This window comes from Phyllobates terribilis, unplaced genomic scaffold, assembly GCF_046119375.1.
Source record: "Phyllobates terribilis strain yellow unplaced genomic scaffold, ASM4611937v1 Scaffold_3__8_contigs__length_932513732, whole genome shotgun sequence".
Taxonomy (NCBI): domain Eukaryota; kingdom Metazoa; phylum Chordata; class Amphibia; order Anura; family Dendrobatidae; genus Phyllobates; species Phyllobates terribilis.
The window spans coordinates 284,126,640-284,146,610 of record NW_027362763.1 but is presented as its reverse complement, the minus strand read 5'-3'; the positions used below and the strand labels follow the sequence as shown (position 1 = coordinate 284,146,610).

Below are 19,971 nucleotides of genomic sequence, written 5' to 3'. Positions count from 1 at the left end.
AACTTTAGAGCTCCCCCACAAGTGACCCCATTTTGGAAACTAGACCCCCCAAGGCACCTATCTAGATGCATAGTGAGCACTTGGAACCCCCAGGTGCTTCACAAATTGATTCGTAAAAATGAAAAAGTGAAAAAAAAAAAACACTTTTTCATTTTTATGAATCAATTTGTGAAGCACCTGGGGTTCCAAGTGCTCACTATGAATCTAGATAGGTGCCTTGGGGGGTCTAGTTTCCAAAATGGGGTCACTTGTGGGGAGCTCCAAAGTTTGGGCACACAGGGGCTCTCCAAACGCAACATGGCGTCCGCTAACAATTTGAGCCGATTTTCCATTCAATTCGTTAGCGGACACCATGTCGCGTTTGGAGAGCCCGTGATGTGCCTAAACAGTGGAGCTCCCCCACAAGTGTCCCCATTTTGGAAACTATACCCCTCAAGGATTTTATTAAGGTGTATAGTGAACATTTTGAACCCAGAGGTACGGCACAGAATTTGTTTACATTAGGTTATCATATTGAATAAGTTGTCATTATTCTTGAGCGCAAGTGCTCGCTACTTGAGTTTGCATCGGGTACTCAGCTATGCACCATGTACAGCGTGTGCTCGAGTGACATGCTCGAGTCCCTGCTCCGCATGTTTCACGGTTATTAGACACCCAAAAAAAAACATGCAGGGATCGCTCGTGCATGGCAGGCAATCCCCGTAAAGTTTTTTTGGCCGCGAAGCATATGGGGCAGAGACTCAAGCATGGCACTCAAATACCCACGATACTCAATGCATACCAGAGCACCCGATGCAAACTCAAGTAGTGAGCACTTGCGCTCAACACTAGTCGCCATATCGTCATCTTTTTTTCTTACTTTTGAAAAAAATCCCAACCCCAGCCCTAGCCCCAGCACAACCCTAGCCCCAGCACAACCCTAGCCCCAAACCCAGCCCTAACCCTAGCCCAATCCTAACCTAAGAGTTTATTTTTGACGCCGTTCCTTGTGCGGTATAAGTGATTAGACGACTTTATTCTTCAGGTCGGTGTGATTACAGCAATGCCAGAATCATATGGGGGTTTTATGACTGACAGCTGTCACACACTAAAAGACGCATTTTTTGTAAAATCTAGTTTTTGCATCGCCATATTTTGAGAGCTATAATTTTTCCAGATTTTGGCAGACAGTCATGTGACGGCTCGTTTTTTACGGGATGACTTGACGTTGTTATTGGTGCCATTTTCAGGCACGTGACATTTTTTGATCGCTTTCTATTCCGATTTTTGGGAGGCAGAATAAACAAAAACCAACAATTCAGGAATCGTTTTTTTTTTTTTATTTTTTATTCTGTTCTGCGTGTGGTAAAATTGATGAGGTAGCTTTATTCTTCGGGTCAGTACGTTTACAGCGGTACCACATTTGTATCATTTTTCTATGTTTTGGCGCTTATACACAATAAAAGCTATTTTATAGAAAAAAATATTTTTTAGCATCGCTTTATTCTGAGAGCTATAACTTTTTTATTTTTCGGCTGATGGAGCTGTATGGTGGCTTGTTTTCAGCGGTACCATTTTTATTTATATGCGTCTTTTTGATCGCGTGTTATTCCACTTTTTGTTTGGCGGTATGGTGATAAAGCATTGTTTTTTGCTTCGTTTTTTTTTTTTACCGTGTGCACTGAAGGGGTTAACTAGTGGGACAGTTTTATAAGTCAGGTTGTTCCGGACGCGGCAATACCAAATATGTGTACTTTTATTGTTTTGTTTTGTTTTTTTTTTTAGAATAATATTTATTGATGGGTACATTATATTTTTATTTTTGGTGGATTATTTTTTTTTATATTTTTGCAATTTTTTTTATTTTTTTTTTTTTCCCACTTTCAGACAGTTTATACACTTTATTACTTTGTCCCACTCTGGGACTTTCACTTTTTTTTCTCTGATCGCCTGCATGGCACAGGAATGCAGCACCATCACTGTGTCATACAGGCTGTCAGCGGTGCACAGTGTGAAGATTGTTTGGAGATGCACTGCGCATGTCCAAACAATCTTCCTGCTGTCTGGTGACCCGGATGTTGTCATGACGACATCGGGTCGTCATGGCAACACCCGGGAAGCCTTTGCAGACTGCGCTGGAAGCCGGAAGAGGAGGTGAGTATCGGCGATCACCTCCCCTTGCCCCCGCAATGCCGCGATCGACTTCGATCGCAGCATCGCAGGGGTTAATGTGCTGGGAGCGGTGCAGGACCGCTCCCTGCACATTGTCACAGCTGACACCCGGTACTATCAGCTGACACCCGGCGGCGATCGCGCCCGCACAGCCTGTGTGCGCGCGCGATCGCGATGACATACTAATACGGGTCTGGCTCTTAAGTCCCAGGGCACAGACGCGTATTAGTACGTCAGATGTTGTTAAGGGGTTAAAGGTAGGATACCTGAAATTAGCTAATTTTTCCTGCAATTAATATTACAACACATATATATTCCATAGGACAGCCACATACAAAAGCCAGTATCTCCATGCAGGATGGCTCCTCTCAGCAGCGCAGTGATGGAGCAGAAGACTAGTCATTTCTAACTGATCCTCCACCAATCAGCATTCACTTCACTGTGGACAGAGAGAGAGGAGCATAGTTGTCCTCTTCTTTCTTTGCAGCACTTTCCTTAATTTTCTCTTTAGAAAACACTTGCTGGCTTTGATATTAAAGGGGTATTCCCATCTCCAAGATCCTATCCCAATATGTATTAGGTGTAATAATAATAATATTAGCAAATACCTCCAATTAGAAATGTAGTATAGTTTTTCTGATTCGCTATGTCTCTTTCCTCATGTGCAGGGCATTGCATGACCTAATTTCTAATTGGAGGTGTTTGCTAATATTATTATTATTATACCTACTACTTATTAGGATAGGATCTTAGAGAATACCCCTTTAAGTCCAACAGGAGGCAGAGAAAGGGTGTTATTAAAGGGATCCTGTCACCTGATTAATACTGCCCAAATCGTAGGCAGCATTAAACAGAGCCTGGCTGCACAACTGCAGCAAGGTTTATTTCTCTCTGAAATGCTGGAGCAATGAAATATACTTTAAATTGAAACTGTCATGTAAAAAACACTATTAAATGTTACACGCACACTTCTAGGTTCAGATAGGGCGAGACGGGTTTCATGAATTCTCTGGAATCCTGGGGGAACCGTTACTCAGGGCGACCATAGGCTGCAGCTTCTCTCAGACACACGATAGATTCAATTGCTGACCAGACACATCTGACAAGAGTCTTTTTCAACAGTTTAACAGTGGAATTTAATCTGAAGCACGGCCAGTGCAATTCAGGGATATTACAGCAACAATCTTCATTACAGTACAGTCTGAGTTTCTTGAGCAACCGGTTCCAGTAATAATACAGTAGTTTCTTCACAAGGCACAGTATTACAGTCTCTTCAGTAGCATAATTCAGCATAGATTAGATCTCTTAGCAGCACACTTCTATGCATACACAACCACAGGCTTTTCCTTCACAAGGACACAATAGGACACAGCATTCTTTATCCTGCATGGAGATGGAGGGGGGATGGTTTGATGAGGGAGATGATCCCTGTGACACAATTCCTTCCAGTCCTTATCTTCCTGCCCAATAATACTCTGCACTGTTAGTTCAGGGAGTTTATCTGACCTGTGTTTAGTTTCTCTCCTGATCTGAATCCTGTTCAGTTGCCTTCTGTCAGATACAGATAACACACTACCTTTCTCTTTGGTTTCAGCCGGACTACATTAACAAGTTCCCCACAATCCCCCTGGGGCTCTGCTAAAACACTCCCTGTCTCCTGTGACTTTGTTAACCCCTCTAGTTGCTGGATGCTTCTGAAGCACAACAATTCCTGTCTCCTGTGCTTGTGTTATTTGTAATAGTTGCTGGATGCTTTTGAAGCAACAGCACTACTTCTGCATGTCACATAAACTGCAGATATGGCATTAGTCTAGAGGTTAATAGTTATCTGAAGCTGCATGGCACCGGCACTGAGAGCCCCACTGCCAGGTGGAAATGAACTTTATTCCTACAGATGCCTTGGGCTTTCAATCACAGAGGTGCGGTTAGCACTGCTTCAGTCACTCCCTAGTACATAGTGAGTGGCGACTGTAACCGCACCCCTGGCACTGACTGATAGCTGGCTCAGCATTAGAGTAAGCTGTTAGTACCAGGGGAGTAGTTACAGCCGCCACTCACTATGCACTGAGCTGAAGCTACTGCACCCCTATGACTGAAAGCCCTAGGCTTCAGGGAGGAATAAAGTTTGTTTTCTCACAGGAGCAGGGTTCTCAGTGCGGGCAGCAAGAAACCTTCAGAGCGTTATTAACCTGCAGAATAACCCCAAATCTGCAGGTTAAGGCCACGTTCCCACATTCAGTATTTGGTCAGTATTTTATCTCAGTATATGTAAGCCAAAACCAGGAGTGGAACAATCACAGGAAAAGTATAATAGAAACACGTGACTACTTCTGTATTTATCACCCAATCCTGGTTTCAACTTACAAATGCTGAAGTAAAATACTGAACATGTGAACGTGGCTTTACAGTGTTAAAGGTACTCTGTCAGCACAGAATGACTGTTCAAACTAAGCACCGGCACTTGATGCATCATGCTGCGACCATTCATTTATATACACCTTCCCACCTGCTTGTTTTCCATCTATCTCCTTCCTTCCCTCACCCTATGATGCCAGAGCTGTCAATCAGACACCTTCTCCTTGAGGTGATTGACAGGTCTCTCCTTATGTATGTGACGCGCCCCTGGGCCTGTGTCGCGCTGCGTTGCGCACGCGGGAGCTTACCCGGAGCCGGATCTCTTGAGGGTTGTAGTCTCGTGGCGGTGATCCGGTCCGTGCCCAGGGAGTCAGACTAAGTGGCGCTGTATTAGCGGTAGATGTTGGACGACTACGCCACCCGTTGAGTACAGCTAAGGAGCTGCTGCTGCAGGGCAGACCGCTGAGGCCGGTGGTAGGATTGTGCAGCGTGATAGTATAACCCCCAATGGGAGGGGTATGGCCTCAGGGCAGCCGACGTGGATGTGGGGGTAGCAGGAACCACTCGGAGACGGTACGGTGTAGTTCAGGGTCTTTACTAGTGACAAAGATAGACCCTCCCGGAGTACTGGCTAGCGATTGGGGCCTGGTCAGTCCTTGAGCAGATGGGATCTCCCCTGGCCAGGCGGAGTTGTAGGCCTCCCAAACTAATGATACTCTTCTGGCTACCTTGCTAGAGGCGGATATAAGTAGCCCACGTCCCTGAGTGTACCGTGTGGTGCTCACCCGTATGGCCGGTGACTCGGGGCCTTCTAGTAGCTTCCGCTCCACGACGGCGGTGCTGGTCCCACGCGTGTGACCGTGCCTTCGGGTTTCTGGGCCAGAGGACCTGCAATCCCCTGCCGGTCGGTTTCTGCTGTTGGATAGGAGTTAGTCCCCACAGCCTCGGACTCCGGGTCCGGTGATAACTTCTCAGTCAGGGCGAGCTCTGCAGCTGCCAGCCCCTGACTCCTTATAGCACTGCTCCCACAGAGCTCCTGATGTTCTTTTCCTATATCTGCTTCTCTGTCTCTACTTCTTCTCTACACACTAACCCTGCCTCAGCCCTAGGTTTATATAGGGGAAGTTCTTCCCCTCCCAGGACTGGGCAGGAGGTGTGGCATGCATAGGATTCCTGACCAAGAGACCTCCCACCTGCTCTCAGACGTAATATCTCTATCACTGTGGCAACCAGACCCCTGGGGTGTCACATATGCACGAGTGAGATACCTGTCAAATACCTGAAGCAGTACTAGGAACAGCCGGTGAGAGACACAGCCAGACTAGTCTGGTCTCCAGCTCCGGTTCCCAGCTGTATTTTAAAGTGTATTTTCTCTGAAATGTCAGAGCGGGCAGCAGGAATCAGGTGAGAGATTTCCTAAATTTTAAAAAAAGGAAATAAATAATGTTTTTTTTTGTAAATAGCTACTTGGGTCGCCCTATGCGCTGGACCTCCACCTAGTGATAACCATAGCCTGCCTGCAGTGGTAGTAAGCAGATATCTGTGCTTGGTGTGACACTATTATTTGGGTGCTGTAGAATACACTGGATGCAGTATTGCTAGGAAACGCCGCTTTATCAATGTTCCACTTCTTTTTTTCTTGTTACAATAAAGTAATTTAATATATAAAATGCATTTACTGAATAAAGCGAGGCAAAATCTGCTCCTTCCTACATGTGCTGGGAGCTATTTTGACAGCAGATTTTGTTAATGGCTCAGTGGATGGCAACAGCAAATAAAATGGTTTACCTCAAGGTTGACAGGCCGTACTGTTGTCATGTCCTTCACAGTCACACATCGCATTCTCTTCTAACCCAATACACAGCTCTTTGTGCATGAATAACAAGGCCGGCACTGGCCTTTACACCGTCTCCGGAAGATATTCCAACGGACGTGGTTATCCATCAGACTGATCCGCACTTGTGTCTGCATTACCACCCAACACAGCGCTGCTGCTGAAGCAGAACCGTGCGATTAAGACGTGACGGGAGGATGATGCTGGGAATGTTATTCTGCTATCCAGGCGAATACATACAATTAGCGTGACTGTGTTGTGTGTCCGAAATGTATCAGTAGGACAGAAAATCATCCCAAATCAGGCATGAAGCGCAGGGGATTAGTGATTGTATTACTACTGTAAGGCGGCAATATCTAAGGATCAGCAGCCTTATCTAAAGCGTGCGAACATACCCACGTTCCCAGCGACGTTGCATTTACGGTCGGTTTCACACATCCTTGTTTCGCAGAGTATGGACCACAATGCACGGACCGGCCACGGGTCTCCTAGCCGGAATTCAGCATCGTCTTGGATGAGGTAGTGGAGAAGACTTGTGGTTAGTCCGCACTTTGTGGTCCATACAACCATATTTTCGGACAGCACCGTACCATAGAAGGGCTGATCACATGAGCGTTTTTTTGCTTTCTTGGACTAAATTCTGCATGGGGAAAAAAAAATCCCAGCATGCACTAGTCTGTGCGGTATTTCAAGTCTATGGATGCGCCAAAAAAAATCAGATCCTATAAGGATCAACCATGTAGCATACGATTTTTACTGACACATTGCAATTCTTTAAGATAGGAAGGCTTGTAAATTTTAACCCCTTCACCCCGGGCCATTTTCTGTCTTTTTTTTTGTTTTTTTTTTAAATTTTCTCTACCCCTTCTTCCAAGAGCCATAACTTTTTTTATTTTTTCATCTACGTAGACATGTGAGGGTTTGTTTTTTGTGGGCAATGTCATGTGACGTATTGCAAAGCGGGAAAAAAATTCGAAGTGAGTTGAAATTGCAAAAAAAAAGTGCAATTTCACGATTGTGTTTTTTTTTTTTTTTTACCATATTTACGGTAAAACTGACCTGGTAATATGATTCTTTAGGTCAGTACAAGTATGCAGATATCAAACATGCATCGTTTGTTTTTTTTTGTTTTTCATTTAAGTGGTGAAAAAAAATTCAGAAATTTGTAAAAATAAAATTTTTTGCTCGTGTCACCATTTTCCAAAACCCATGGCGCTTTTAATTTTTATGCAGCCGTGTGAGGGCTTATTTTTTGCGCCCTAAGCTGACGTTTTTACTGATACCATTTTGAGGTAGATACAATTTGATTACCTTTTATTGCAATGTTGTGGCGGACAAAAAAATTTAATTCTAGAGTTTTGATTTTTTTTTTTCATTATGCCGTTTACTGATCGGATTCATTTATTTTATATTTTCATAGATCCCACTTTTACAAATGCAGCAATACCAAATATGTGTATTTTTTTACTTTTTTAATGTTTTTTTATATTTAATGAGGCAAAATGGGGGTGATTTGAACTTTTGTGGGTTTTTTTTTACATTTGTTTCTTATTTTTAAGAACTTTTTTTTTTTACTGTATGCAATCGTCCCCTTAAGGGACTTGAAGCTGTGATCGTCTGATCGCTTGAGCTATACATAGCAGTGCATCAGACCTGCTATGTATAGAGAAAATCACAGTCTCCTATCAATGCCAGTTAAATGCTGCCTTTTACAGGAGGATCGTCTTCAGCAGACCCCCGGCTGTCATATAATGCACCGATGGGCACGTGGAATGACACTCCCCCCTGCCGGCGCGTTTTGAACAGGTTTTAAACATTGATCTAACAGGTTTAACAGCTGCGAGCTGAGCTCCGATCCATCAGCAGCTGTCAGAGGCACATGATAGCTGATTAAATCAGCCATCTTGTGCCGTGAAATATGCACGCCGATCCCGCATCAAAGTCAGGGAGTCAGCATATGACGTACCAGCGTTATATGTTTGTAAGGGGTTAATAACTGCCGAATTATAAAAACAGTTGATAAAAATATAAAAGAAAAATCGTCAGTTTTTTTCTAGATGATTTTTTTATACACTAGTGTAAACTTAGACAAAGACACATACTAAAATTTAGTGATGACAAGCAAATAGATATTTTTCAGAGATTTTCCAAAAACGGAGTAAAAGTACGTTGATTTTACTGCATTTTCGATTGCAAATGCATTGTGTGAACATAGCCTTAAAGCACTTTTCATCTGTAGTTTGCCATACGCGGTTTGGCATCAGAGAATCCTATCAAAGGTGTGGAGAAGATGGAGAACTTAATTTCTCCATCTTCTCCATTGTCTGAGTCCGTGGTATTCGATCTACCCTCAGATGACATTCGAGTGCAGTCCGATGTTTCACACGCACCCACAGACTTGAAGGGGTATGCGTTGTCCGACTATTGAATGCACTCGCGGGATTGGCATGATAAAATAATGGCAGAATTGCACTGCCACCAGTATAACAATAGGCCGAGTGCGATATAACATCAGACGTGTTATACACTAGTGCGAGCGAACCCTAAATGTTTCTGTCATCTCTGACAGCGACTTTCAAGTCTCCAAATCTGCCCATCGCCCAGGCACGACGTGATTGCATGGAGCTGATCTGTTGTCATTGCGGACAGGGGCCTGTTGAAGGCCTTGCTACCTCTACATTGGTACTCCTGTAAAAGCCAAAAGATGTACATTATCTGGTGTAGTGAATGGGGTCAAAGTGAAATTAGTCATCATATGGTTATGTAGAAGGACAAATAAAAAAGTTATGGTTTTGGAAAAAAAACAAACCTCAGAAACAAAAATTGGCTGCACCCTTAAAGAGTACCTATCACCAATCTGTGGCTGCACTTTTTATTTAAACGGGTTGACGTAGCTGGACCAGCACTGACACCAGAGTGCAGGCTGTTTTTATGTGGGGAAATACAGTAAGTGAGATGGGGTTGGCCATGTTGCAGACAACCCCTTTAAGAAAACAATGGTCAGATACAGATTGGTGTTTTTAATGACATCTTTTTTTAAAAAAAAAGGGTCCCTAATTTCTCTCTAAAGGATCTGTGGGATCCTAGCACGCATAGAGTGATCCGTACAAGCCTCTCTGCAGCCCCTCTCGCAGTGGAAGCGCGAGATCTGGAATGTTATATATTGAGATCGCGCATTAGTAGCTACACAAGCTCTGCTACATCCTTTACTGGGCAGCTACCGATCGTATCCAATCACCAATCTGCAGCTGCCCAACGTTTTCTTGATTAAAAAATGCAGCTACAAGTTGGTAAAAGGGAATATTAATGGCATTACATCATATATGTGTCACTGTCCAACACGTAGCTCTGAAAAGTTCATTTCTTTTACTCACTTATATAGCTATTAATTCCACAGCGCTTTACAGATATCATCACTGTCCCCATTGGGGCTCACAATCTACATTCCCTATTAGTATGTCTTTGCAGTGTGGGAGGAAACTGGAGAACCAAGAGGAAACCCTTTCAGGTGTTGTCCTTGGTGGGAATTGAACCCCGGACCTTAATGCTGCAGTGCAGCAATGCTAACCACTGAGCCACTGAGCTACCACTGCCCTTATACATATAACTCTATAAGTGACTGCCATTGCCCTTATACATATAACTCTATAAGGGACTGCCATTGCCCTTATACATATAACTCTATAAGTGACTGCCACTGCCCTTATACACATAGTTCTATAAGTGACTGCCACTGCCCTTATCACTGTACATATAGCTCTATAAGTGACTATCACTGCCCTTATACATATAGCTCTATAAGTGACTGCCGCTGCCCTTATTCGTATAGCTCTATAAGTGACTATCACTGCCCTTATGCATATAGCTTTATAAGTGACTGTCATTGCCCTTATACATATAGTTCTATAAGTGACTGCCACTGCCCTTATACATATAGCTCTATAAGTGACTGCCACTGCCCTTATACTGTACGTATCTACTATATAATCGGCTTATCCCGTCTGTCTGTCTGTCCAGGAAATCCCGCGTCACTGATTGGTCCGGCCGCAGCCAATCAGCAACGCGGGAATTCAGAACAAGATGGCGGCCATTAGCGGCTCATCTGCCGCATGGAGGTCAGCGGCGATGCAGGCGGAGATGAACGGCGCTAGCCGGTCATCTCCCGGCAGCTCGCAGCAGAAGTACCCCACGACTGGCGGCCTAGGCGGCGCTGCTCCCCGGTCCTCCCTTCACACACGCCGTCGGGAGATCAGCGGCCCTCGCCGCTGATCTCCCGACAGTAGCCGCATGGAGGTCAGCGACGATGCAGTCGGGAGATGACCGACGCAAGCCGGTCATCTCCCGGCTGCTCGCAGCGGAATTACCCGCACAGGCAGCGCCGCTCCCCGGTCCTCACTAACATGGTTAGCTGATTGGTCGCAGCCGCCGGCCGCGATATTGGCACGAAATTTAAAACACCGCTGTCCTGATGGGTCGCGGACGGCGGCTGCCATCAATCAGCAACGAGCGCAGTCTGGCCGCGAATTGGCGCCGGATTTGAAACACGCTTCGCTGATTGGTCGCAGCCGGGGGTGCGACCAATCAGCAATATTGGCGCCAAATTTAAACACCGCTTTGCTGACGCCAAATTTAAACACTCTCTCCGGCCAATTGGCGCCGGATTTAAAATAAGTACGCCACCGGCGGGAGATAGCAGGGCTGACTCCGCCCATGTGGTCATGTGACTCACCAACTGCCATGACGTACTGAACATGTTTTGTCAGTCACAGTGTGTGATGTACTTCTGTCACATTTAATGAATACGTTCTGTCAGTCACAGTGCAACATAGTTCAGTCACGTTTACTAAACACGGTCAGTCACAGTGTGACGTACTTCTGTCACGTTTACTGAACACGTTCTGCCAGTCACAGCGCGCTTAACAGATACTTCTTTACTGCACGTTATCACGATTTACGCTTCCTGTCTTCCAATGAGTCGTAAGCAAAAATACGCCACTGAGGATGACAGAAAAGCAGCAGAAGCAGCAAGGAAACGACAACGTCAAGAGCAACAGACACCACAACAAACTGCTGCCACACAAGCCCAGAATGCGGAATCTCACAGAAAACGTCGTCAACAGGAGACACCACAACACACTGCCGCCAGACAAGCCCAGGATGCGGAATCTCACAGACAACATCGGGAACGGGAGACACTGCAATACACTACCGCTAGGCAGGAACACGATGCGGAATCCCATAGATAATGTCAGGTGAATGAATCTCCAGAATCCAGGGCAAACAGACAACAACACGATCGCCAAATTTATAAAAAATGAATGCTCTACCAACTAAGGCAAACCCAGCAGAATATTCAACAACTTGCACGTTACGTAACAGACAATGAAACTATAATTATTCAACACTACTGTGGGAATATGAATGCAGTTTGTTCTAAATGTGACTCTCTGAATTTCATTGATGAAAAACCATCTGACAATCAGTTTACTCAATGCTGCCAAAAAGGAAAAGTTGTGCTACCGAGACATCACTACTCAGATCTGTTTGAGCAGTTGATGAAAGGAATGCATGAACACGGTAGAAATTTTATGGAAAATATCAGAAGTATCAACAGTTCTCATGCGTTTGCTTCACTTGGTGCCAACATTGCACCGCCCCCTGGATTCGGACCGTATTGTTTTAAAATTCACGGCCAGATCTACCACCATACTGGAACACTTCACCCAGAAATAGGACAACCACCAAAATTTGCACAATTATACATCTTTGATACAAATGAGGTTACAGAACAAAGGATGAACCTGAAAGAAAATGAAAAGTGTAATGCTGAACTGATGAACCTAATTGCCGTACATTTACAAAAAATCAGCCCATTTGCTGCCGCATATCGCATGCTAAAAGACGTCGAAGCTGAGGAGGAACAGAGGGCTATACAAAATGGGACTGAAATGCCTTCTATTATCATGGCCATTAAACAAGAACGTAAACAAGATCCCCGATGTTACAACAAACCACCTGTAAGTGAGGTCGCAGTTGTTTTTCAAAGCGATGATGGAGAGCCTCATTTTCAAAGGCATATATTAGTCCATCTTAAGCCAGACCAAGACAACCCTTTCGTTCCTAAAACACAACGAATTAGCATTTTGCACAGCAACCTTGATGCTCTTCTGTATCCGCTATTCTTTCCAAGAGGTGATCAAGGGTGGCATGAAAACCTACAACTGCAGTACTACAGTTTTCTTCTGTCTGTCCAAAATTACTTCAATCCTATTTTAAATGGTGGGAAACTGACACAACAGTACTTAGTCGACACATACATTAAAATTGAAGCTAATCGTCTAAATTTCATACGAATGAACCAAAAACAACCAAGAACATTTGCAAAAACAATCAATTCAAAAGGGAATTCCAATTGGAAAAACAGTCATTCTCCCATCGTCGTTTGAAGGTAGCCCCCGCAACATGCAACAGCGTTATCAAGATGCAATGGCAATTGTAACAAAGTATGGAAGACCTAACATTTTTGTAACAGTGACCTGTAATCCTAAATGGCCAGAAATTACCGAAAATCTAGAACCCTGGAAGCAAGTTGAACACAGGCCGGACTTAGTTGCACGTGTGTTTCGGCTAAAACTCAGCAGCCTTTTTAAAGACATCAAAAATGGGCTTTTTGGAACAGTCGTAGCAATGATTCACGTCAGAGTTTCAGAAACGAGGTCTTCCACATGCGCATATACTAATTATCTTAGACGCGGATTCCAAGTTTTGCACGGAGGAAGAAATTGACAACATAGTGTGGGCTGAAATTCCTAACCAAGAAAAGTATCCTGAATTGTATAATATTGTAGTCTGTCATATGGTTCATGGCCCATGCGGTGTAGCAAATCCAAAAAGTCCATATATGCAAAACGGAAAGTGTACAAAAGGGTTTCCAAAGCAGTTGAAACAGCACACTGTTAAAGACTTGGATGGCTACCCATCCTACCGGCGACAACACATTGATAACATTGTACACAACAAAAAAATTATAAATAACTCATGGACAGTCCCATACAACCAGTACTTATTAAAACGCTACAACTGTCACATCAACGTTGAAATCTGCGCTTCAATAAAAAGTGTAAAATATCTTTTCAAGTACATCTACAAGGGGCATGACAAAGCTAATGTTGAAATACAACAGAAAACAGTCAATCACGATGAATCATCAAGTTTTGTTGACTCAAGATATGTGAGTGCTCCAGAAGCTGCTTGGAGGATATTTGCGTTTCCAATGCATTCACAGTCCCATGCCATTATACGTTTAGCTATTCATTTACCAAATCAACAGCAGCTTTATTTCTTTGAAAATGCTCAAGTCGAAGATGTCTCAAAAACTTTAAGCACAACGTTAACATTAATAGAATGGTTTTCGCTGAACCAATGTGACAAAAACGCAAGGCAGTATTTGTATCGAGAGATTCCAGAGCATTACGTTTAGAATAAAACTTGGAATCCAAGACAACGAGGACTTAGCAGAATAATTGGACGCATGTATACTGTTAGTGTCAAGGATCAAGAAAGATATTGCCTTCGGCTGTTACTACTGCATGTCAAAGGAGCTAGAAGTTACGACGATTTGAAAACAGTTAACGGAGTATTGCGCGATACATTTAAAACTGCAACTTTGGCTTTAGGACTTCTATTGGATGATATTGTGTGGACACTTACTTTAGAAGATGCAGTTACCCTACATATGCCTAAGAAACTTCGCAAATTGTTTGCCTACATTTGTGTATTTGGACCGCCTACAAATCCGGCTCAACTTTGGATAAATTTCAAAGAACATATAATTGAGGATTACTGCTTACGTCTTCACAACAGAAGTGGAAAATGTCCAAAATGTCCTACTACTGCATGGAAAAACAATTTCAGACTTTAATTTGCCACAGCTTGCAAGTCAAGTTCCACAAATTCCAGAGTATGACGAAGCGTATGAATTATTGTTGGCAACAGAGAAGAAAAACTCCTTAATTGAACAACAACGGATTGCATATGACACTATTGTGAGCGCTGTAGAAAACCAAGCAGATCCAAGGCCAAAATGTTTCTTTATTGACGGTCCAGGAGGCAGCGGTAAAACATACCTCTATGAAGTTTTAATGCATCACGTTAGAGGGTTGGGAAAAGTCGTATTGCCATCAGCTACAACAGGTATTGCAGCAAACCTTTTACGAGGAGGTCGCACTATGCATTCACTCTTTGGGATACCAGTTCCAGTCAATGAAATCTCCGTTTCCAGAATAAAACAAGACACATTTGCAGGAAGACAGTTAAACAGTGCAAATCTTTTGATACTTGATGAGTGCACCATGGTACCCAAATATGCTTTGAGCTTAATTGACAGACTTCTGCGTGAAGTTATGACTACAAATGTTGCTGAAAAAAATGAAATTCCTTTTGGAGGTAAAGTTTTTGTAATTGGCGGAGATTTTAGGCAATGCCTTCCAGTTATACCAAATGGAACAAGAACAAATATTATCGAGTCCAGCTTAAAAATGTCTGACCTTTGGAAACAGTTTAATAAACTCCAACAACATGCGATCTTCTGACCCAGAGTACAGCAACTGGCTTCTTAAACTTAGTAATGGTGAACTTAGCAATGAATATAACCTTGGAGAAGACATTATTGAAATACCAGAAGACATGTGCAGTGACTGCATCGTAAGTGATATTTTTGGACAACGTGTTGAAATTGATGTGAACGACCAAAGCAGTGTTGAGAGGGCCTCTTCCTATGCAATTCTCTGTCCCAAGAACGATGACGTAGCTCTGCTAAATTCCCGTGTGATGGATAGAATGCCTGGAGAGTATAAATTGTACAAAAGTGATTATTCGGTGGATGTAGACAATGAAGATGAACGAGAGCATTATCCAGTTGAATTTTTAAATAGTGTTACACCATCAGGAATGCCATCCCACAGACTACAACTTAAAGTTGGAACAATCGTAATGTTGCTGAGGAATCTAAATACAAGAAATGGTCTATGTAATGGAACTCGCCTTATTGTTACTGGACTCTATTCCCACATAATTCAATCAAGAGTGATCACTGGATCAGCAAAAGGAGACGAAGTGTTCATTCCACGCATTGATTTATGTCCTTCGGACACCGGTCTTCCATTTAGGCTTCGGCGTCTACAGTTTCCAGTAAAACCAGCATTTGCCATGACAATAAACCAGTCACAAGGTCAAACTCTACACCGTGTTGGCATATATCTACCGGAGCCCGTTTTTGGTCATGGACAACTCTATGTTGCATTTTAAAGAGTTAAAATGAGATCCAACGTCAAGGTGCAAGTTTTGGATACCCCTTTACAAGGAAAGTTGCTTAGAGGTAGTCAAAAAGTATTCACAAAAAATGTAGTGCACAAAAATATTTTGGGTTGATATTGTTAAGAAATATATTATAGGGTCGTACTTCTTTGTCCGATGCTTTATTTAAAAATATAGTTAGATATTCATGTAATAGTTTATATATTTTGATCATCTGTTTAATAATTTTGCTCAGTTGTATTAAGTTCTATAAGCAATAATATTTAATGATAAAGTATATATTTTACCCAGAAAATCCTGTGTATTCATTGCATTATTCTTAAATCTTAATAGCGGCATCTGCAACATCTGCTACTAAAGTGAATGCAGATTTGTGCCTCTCCACGCACTTAGTCTCGACGTGGAGAGGAGCGAATCTACAGACAGCAGCAACTCAGGGCAGTATCTGAGAGCGCGTGCTGTGCCTCAGATCCTGCCAGGAGCTGCTGTACACAGGACAGACAGCGCTGGAGCAGAGGTAAGGAAAGAAGGTGAGTATTAGTGTTTATTTTTTTAACTGTGCTGTGGGGATGGGGGAATGAGGAGGTCATACAAAACCAGGATGAGGGGGCCATACAAGACAGGACGAGGGGGCCATACAAGACAGGACGAGGAGGCCATACAAGCCAGGATGAGGGGGCCATACAAGCCAAGATTAGGGGGCCATACAAACCAGGATTAGGGGAATGACGGAGCCTTACAAACCACAATTAGGGGATGAGGGAGCCATACATACCAGGATATGGAAATTTAACAGTAGCTGTTGCATTTCCCACCCTAGGCTTATACTCAAGTCAATAAATTTTCCCAGTTTTTTGTTGTAAAATTAGGGGTCTCGGCTTATACTTGGGTCACCGCGCACAGGCAGCATGTGACCCCCGGCTGCAGCTGGCTCTTGCTTCCGCTTATATCACGACTATTTGCGGCTGCAGCCAAGGGGTCTCCTGTTTCACGTTCCACGGTGGGTGATGGGCTCTGGGTGGGGTTATCCCCCATCCTGTCACACCCGGCATCCACCACACGCGCATTCATTGTCAGAGCGCGAGGTGGATGCTGGGTGTGACACAATGGGGGACAACCCCGCCCACAGACCGTCATTCACCGTGGTACGCGGAACAGGAGACCCCTGGCTGCAGCCGTAAATAGTCGTGATGTAAGCGGAAGCAAGAGCCGGCTGCAGCCGGGGGAATTACGTGCTGGCTGTGCGTGGTCAGCGATGTTGTCACAAGCAGTATTGACAACATGACATAATTACAAAATTCATTAGGGGCCCTGGGGGGATACATTGGGGGGTTAATTTAAAGTAGTGCACAACCCATTTAAACCCTGCTTCGCTGATTAGTCGCGCCCGGTCGGCCGCATACATATTCTAGAATACCCGATGCGTTAGAATCGGGCCACCATCTAGTAGCTCTATAAGTGACTATCACTGCCCTTATACATATAGCTCTATAATTGACTGTCATTGCCCTTATACATATAGCTCTATAAGTGACTGCCACTGCCCTTATACATATAGCTTTATAAGTGACTGCCACTGCCCTTATACATATAGCTTTATAAGTGACTGCCACTGCTCTTATACATATAGCTCTATAAGTGACTGCCACTGCCTTATACATAAAGCTCTATAAGTGACTGTTACTGCCCTTATACATATAGCTCTATAAGTGACTGTCACTGCCCTTATACATAAAGCTCTATAAGTGACTGCCACTGCCCTTATACATATAGCTCTATAAGTGACTGCCACTGCCTTATACATAAAGCTCTATAAGTGACTGTTACTGCCCTTATACATATAGCTCTATAAGTGACTGTCACTGCCCTTATACATATAGCTCTATAAGTGAATGTCACTGCCCTTATACATATAGCTCTATAAGTGACTGCCACTGCCCTTATACATATAGCTCTATAAGTGACTGCCACTGCCCTTATACATATAGCTCTATAAGTGACTGCCACTGCCCTTGTATATAACTCGATAAGTGACTGCCACTGCCCATATACATATAGTTCAATAAGTGACTGCCAGTGCCCTTAAACATATAGTTCTATAAGTGCCTGCCAGTGCCCTTATACATATAGCTCTATAAGTGACTGCCACTGCCCTTATACATATAGCTCTATAAGTGACTGCCACTGCCCTTATACATATAACTCTATAAGTGACTGCCACTGCCCTTATATATAGTTCTATAAGTGCCTGCCAGTGCCCTTATACATATAGCTCTATAAGTGACTGCCACTGCCCTTATACATATAGCTTTATAAGTGACTATCACTGCCCTTATACATATAGCTCTATAAGTGACTGTCACTGCCCTTATACATATAACTTTATAAGTGACTGTCACTGCCCTTATACATATAGCTCTATAAGTGACTGCCACTGCCCTTATATATAATAGTAATGATGTTTTATATTTCAAGTATTTTTGCTCTTTGCATAGCAGTTAATACATTTCTAGGCCGACATGGCTCACCTAAAATGTGACACGTTCATGAATTTTTCAATTGACTGTTGACGATCTATGAAAATGTCACTTGCAACTTTCACTGCCAAAATAATTCATGAGAGCTGATTTATTGTTTATAAGGGGCAATGGCTATCATAACCATGGCTAATATCTCATGCTGCCTGCTGCAGAATGTGAAGACAGGGTGAGCAGGTTAATGCATTATTTCATGGAAAATCCAGTAGTGCATAACCTTTTAAATATGTGAAATTAATTGAAGATCTATATCTTCCCTGCACATACTGCATATAACAGACAAAGCTGAAAGTCCTATAACTCAAAGTACTTGATAAGTGTGAAATATGAACCCCAAGCATCAAGTAAATGTGCTGGTTATAATGCCACTGGGAAGAGCCACCATCCATTGTAATGCTGACACTTTTCAACACAGAGATATCTGTAATAGTGAAACCATGGAAGGCTATTGATCACCATTGTTTCTTGGTCATCCAGTGAGATATTGCTGCTCTCTAATGTATTGTTTACTCTCCTAGGATCAATTCTATTTATGGGAAAGGTGACAAATCCAGATCAAAGTGACGCAAGAGGACGAGATGTTGAATCGTTATAAATGCCATCAACACCCCGATTCATAGGACGTGTGAGACATGACTTCTTGCCTATTATCAGGCCATGTCTTGCTTTCTTGTAAAGAAAGAAAATGAAATTATCAAATTTATCCAAATGACGTGTTTGCATTTTTTTTTTTTACCTTGTCAAGTTAAAAAAAATGTCTCCAGGTATTGTTAATTATTTTAGTATAGTATCATAATTTCTTGCAGCGGTGACATTATGGCGAATAGTGCAGAAAAATAGTGTGGTAGCATGCTGCTGTATTTCTCCATTAAATTTAAGGTTTTTTTCACCGCTTTCTTTTATTTTAAATAGGGTCCCTTTTAAAAATAAATTAAAAAAATACACACATACCCTCACCTATAAATCCTGTAGAAAAATATGCACAAATAGCCAATTGTAAAAAATATATAGTAATTTTTATTAAATTGTATAGTAATACTAAGGTAGTGCTGAGCTGAATGGAAGCTATGCTATACGCACAGTGCACAAAAATCACATGATATATGTAAGTATTGTATCTGTAAGGCCATGGCCCCACTATCCGTATTCGGTCAGTATTTTTTCTCAAGAGTGGGAGCCAAAACCAGGAGTGGGTGATAAATACATAATTGGACTCAGTGGGATAGAGGACCGGTAAGGGGTATGACTCGCCCCAAGGGCAGTGGGGTATTCTTTGGGAGAAATCACGGTGGCTGGCCCAGGGCGGTCAGTGAACAAAGGGGTATCACTTATTAGTAAAAGTTCAGATAGTTTGTGACGCCACCTGTGGTGTCTAGTGAGGATCACCAGCGCTGCAACAGTCCTCTGAGGCAGATGTCAGGGCAGCTAAAGATGGTTCGGCTCCCCACAGGCGGAGCGGGCCTCAGGGCAGTGTAAAATAGATGGATGGTGCGCTGGGCGTTGTAGTGCGGGGGAGGAAGAATGGCGCCGGTGAAGAAACAGTCAGAGACTGTTCGATGCAGTCGTCCAAGATTTTACTTACAGTTCTTAGGCAATTCACAAGTGCACTTTACAGGTGAAGGCCTCCCTCGTCACGCCGTGTTCACTGGACAGGGGTTCAATCCTTCTTCAAGCAGCTTAGGAATGCCTGGCGGAACCACACTTTCTCGTGTTCCTACTTTGACCATCTTCACACTTGGTCCTTCTCTCCGCTGCCCTACGCTGCCCACTCTCAATCCC

General features: G+C 43.2%; 1 protein-coding gene across 1 annotated transcript in view; it reads left to right on the top strand.

Annotated features, from left to right (window-relative positions):
- Positions 1 to 18,901, top strand: part of SERPINI2 (serpin family I member 2) — a 171,178-nt gene extending 152,277 nt beyond the window's left edge. The window contains exon 9 of the mRNA XM_073673077.1: positions 18,711 to 18,901. Coding sequence (XP_073529178.1) covers positions 18,711 to 18,787 — 77 coding nt within the window. The 3' untranslated portion in view covers positions 18,788 to 18,901. The remainder of the gene's footprint in view (positions 1 to 18,710) is intronic.
- The last annotated feature ends 1,070 nt before the right edge of the window (positions 18,902 to 19,971 follow it).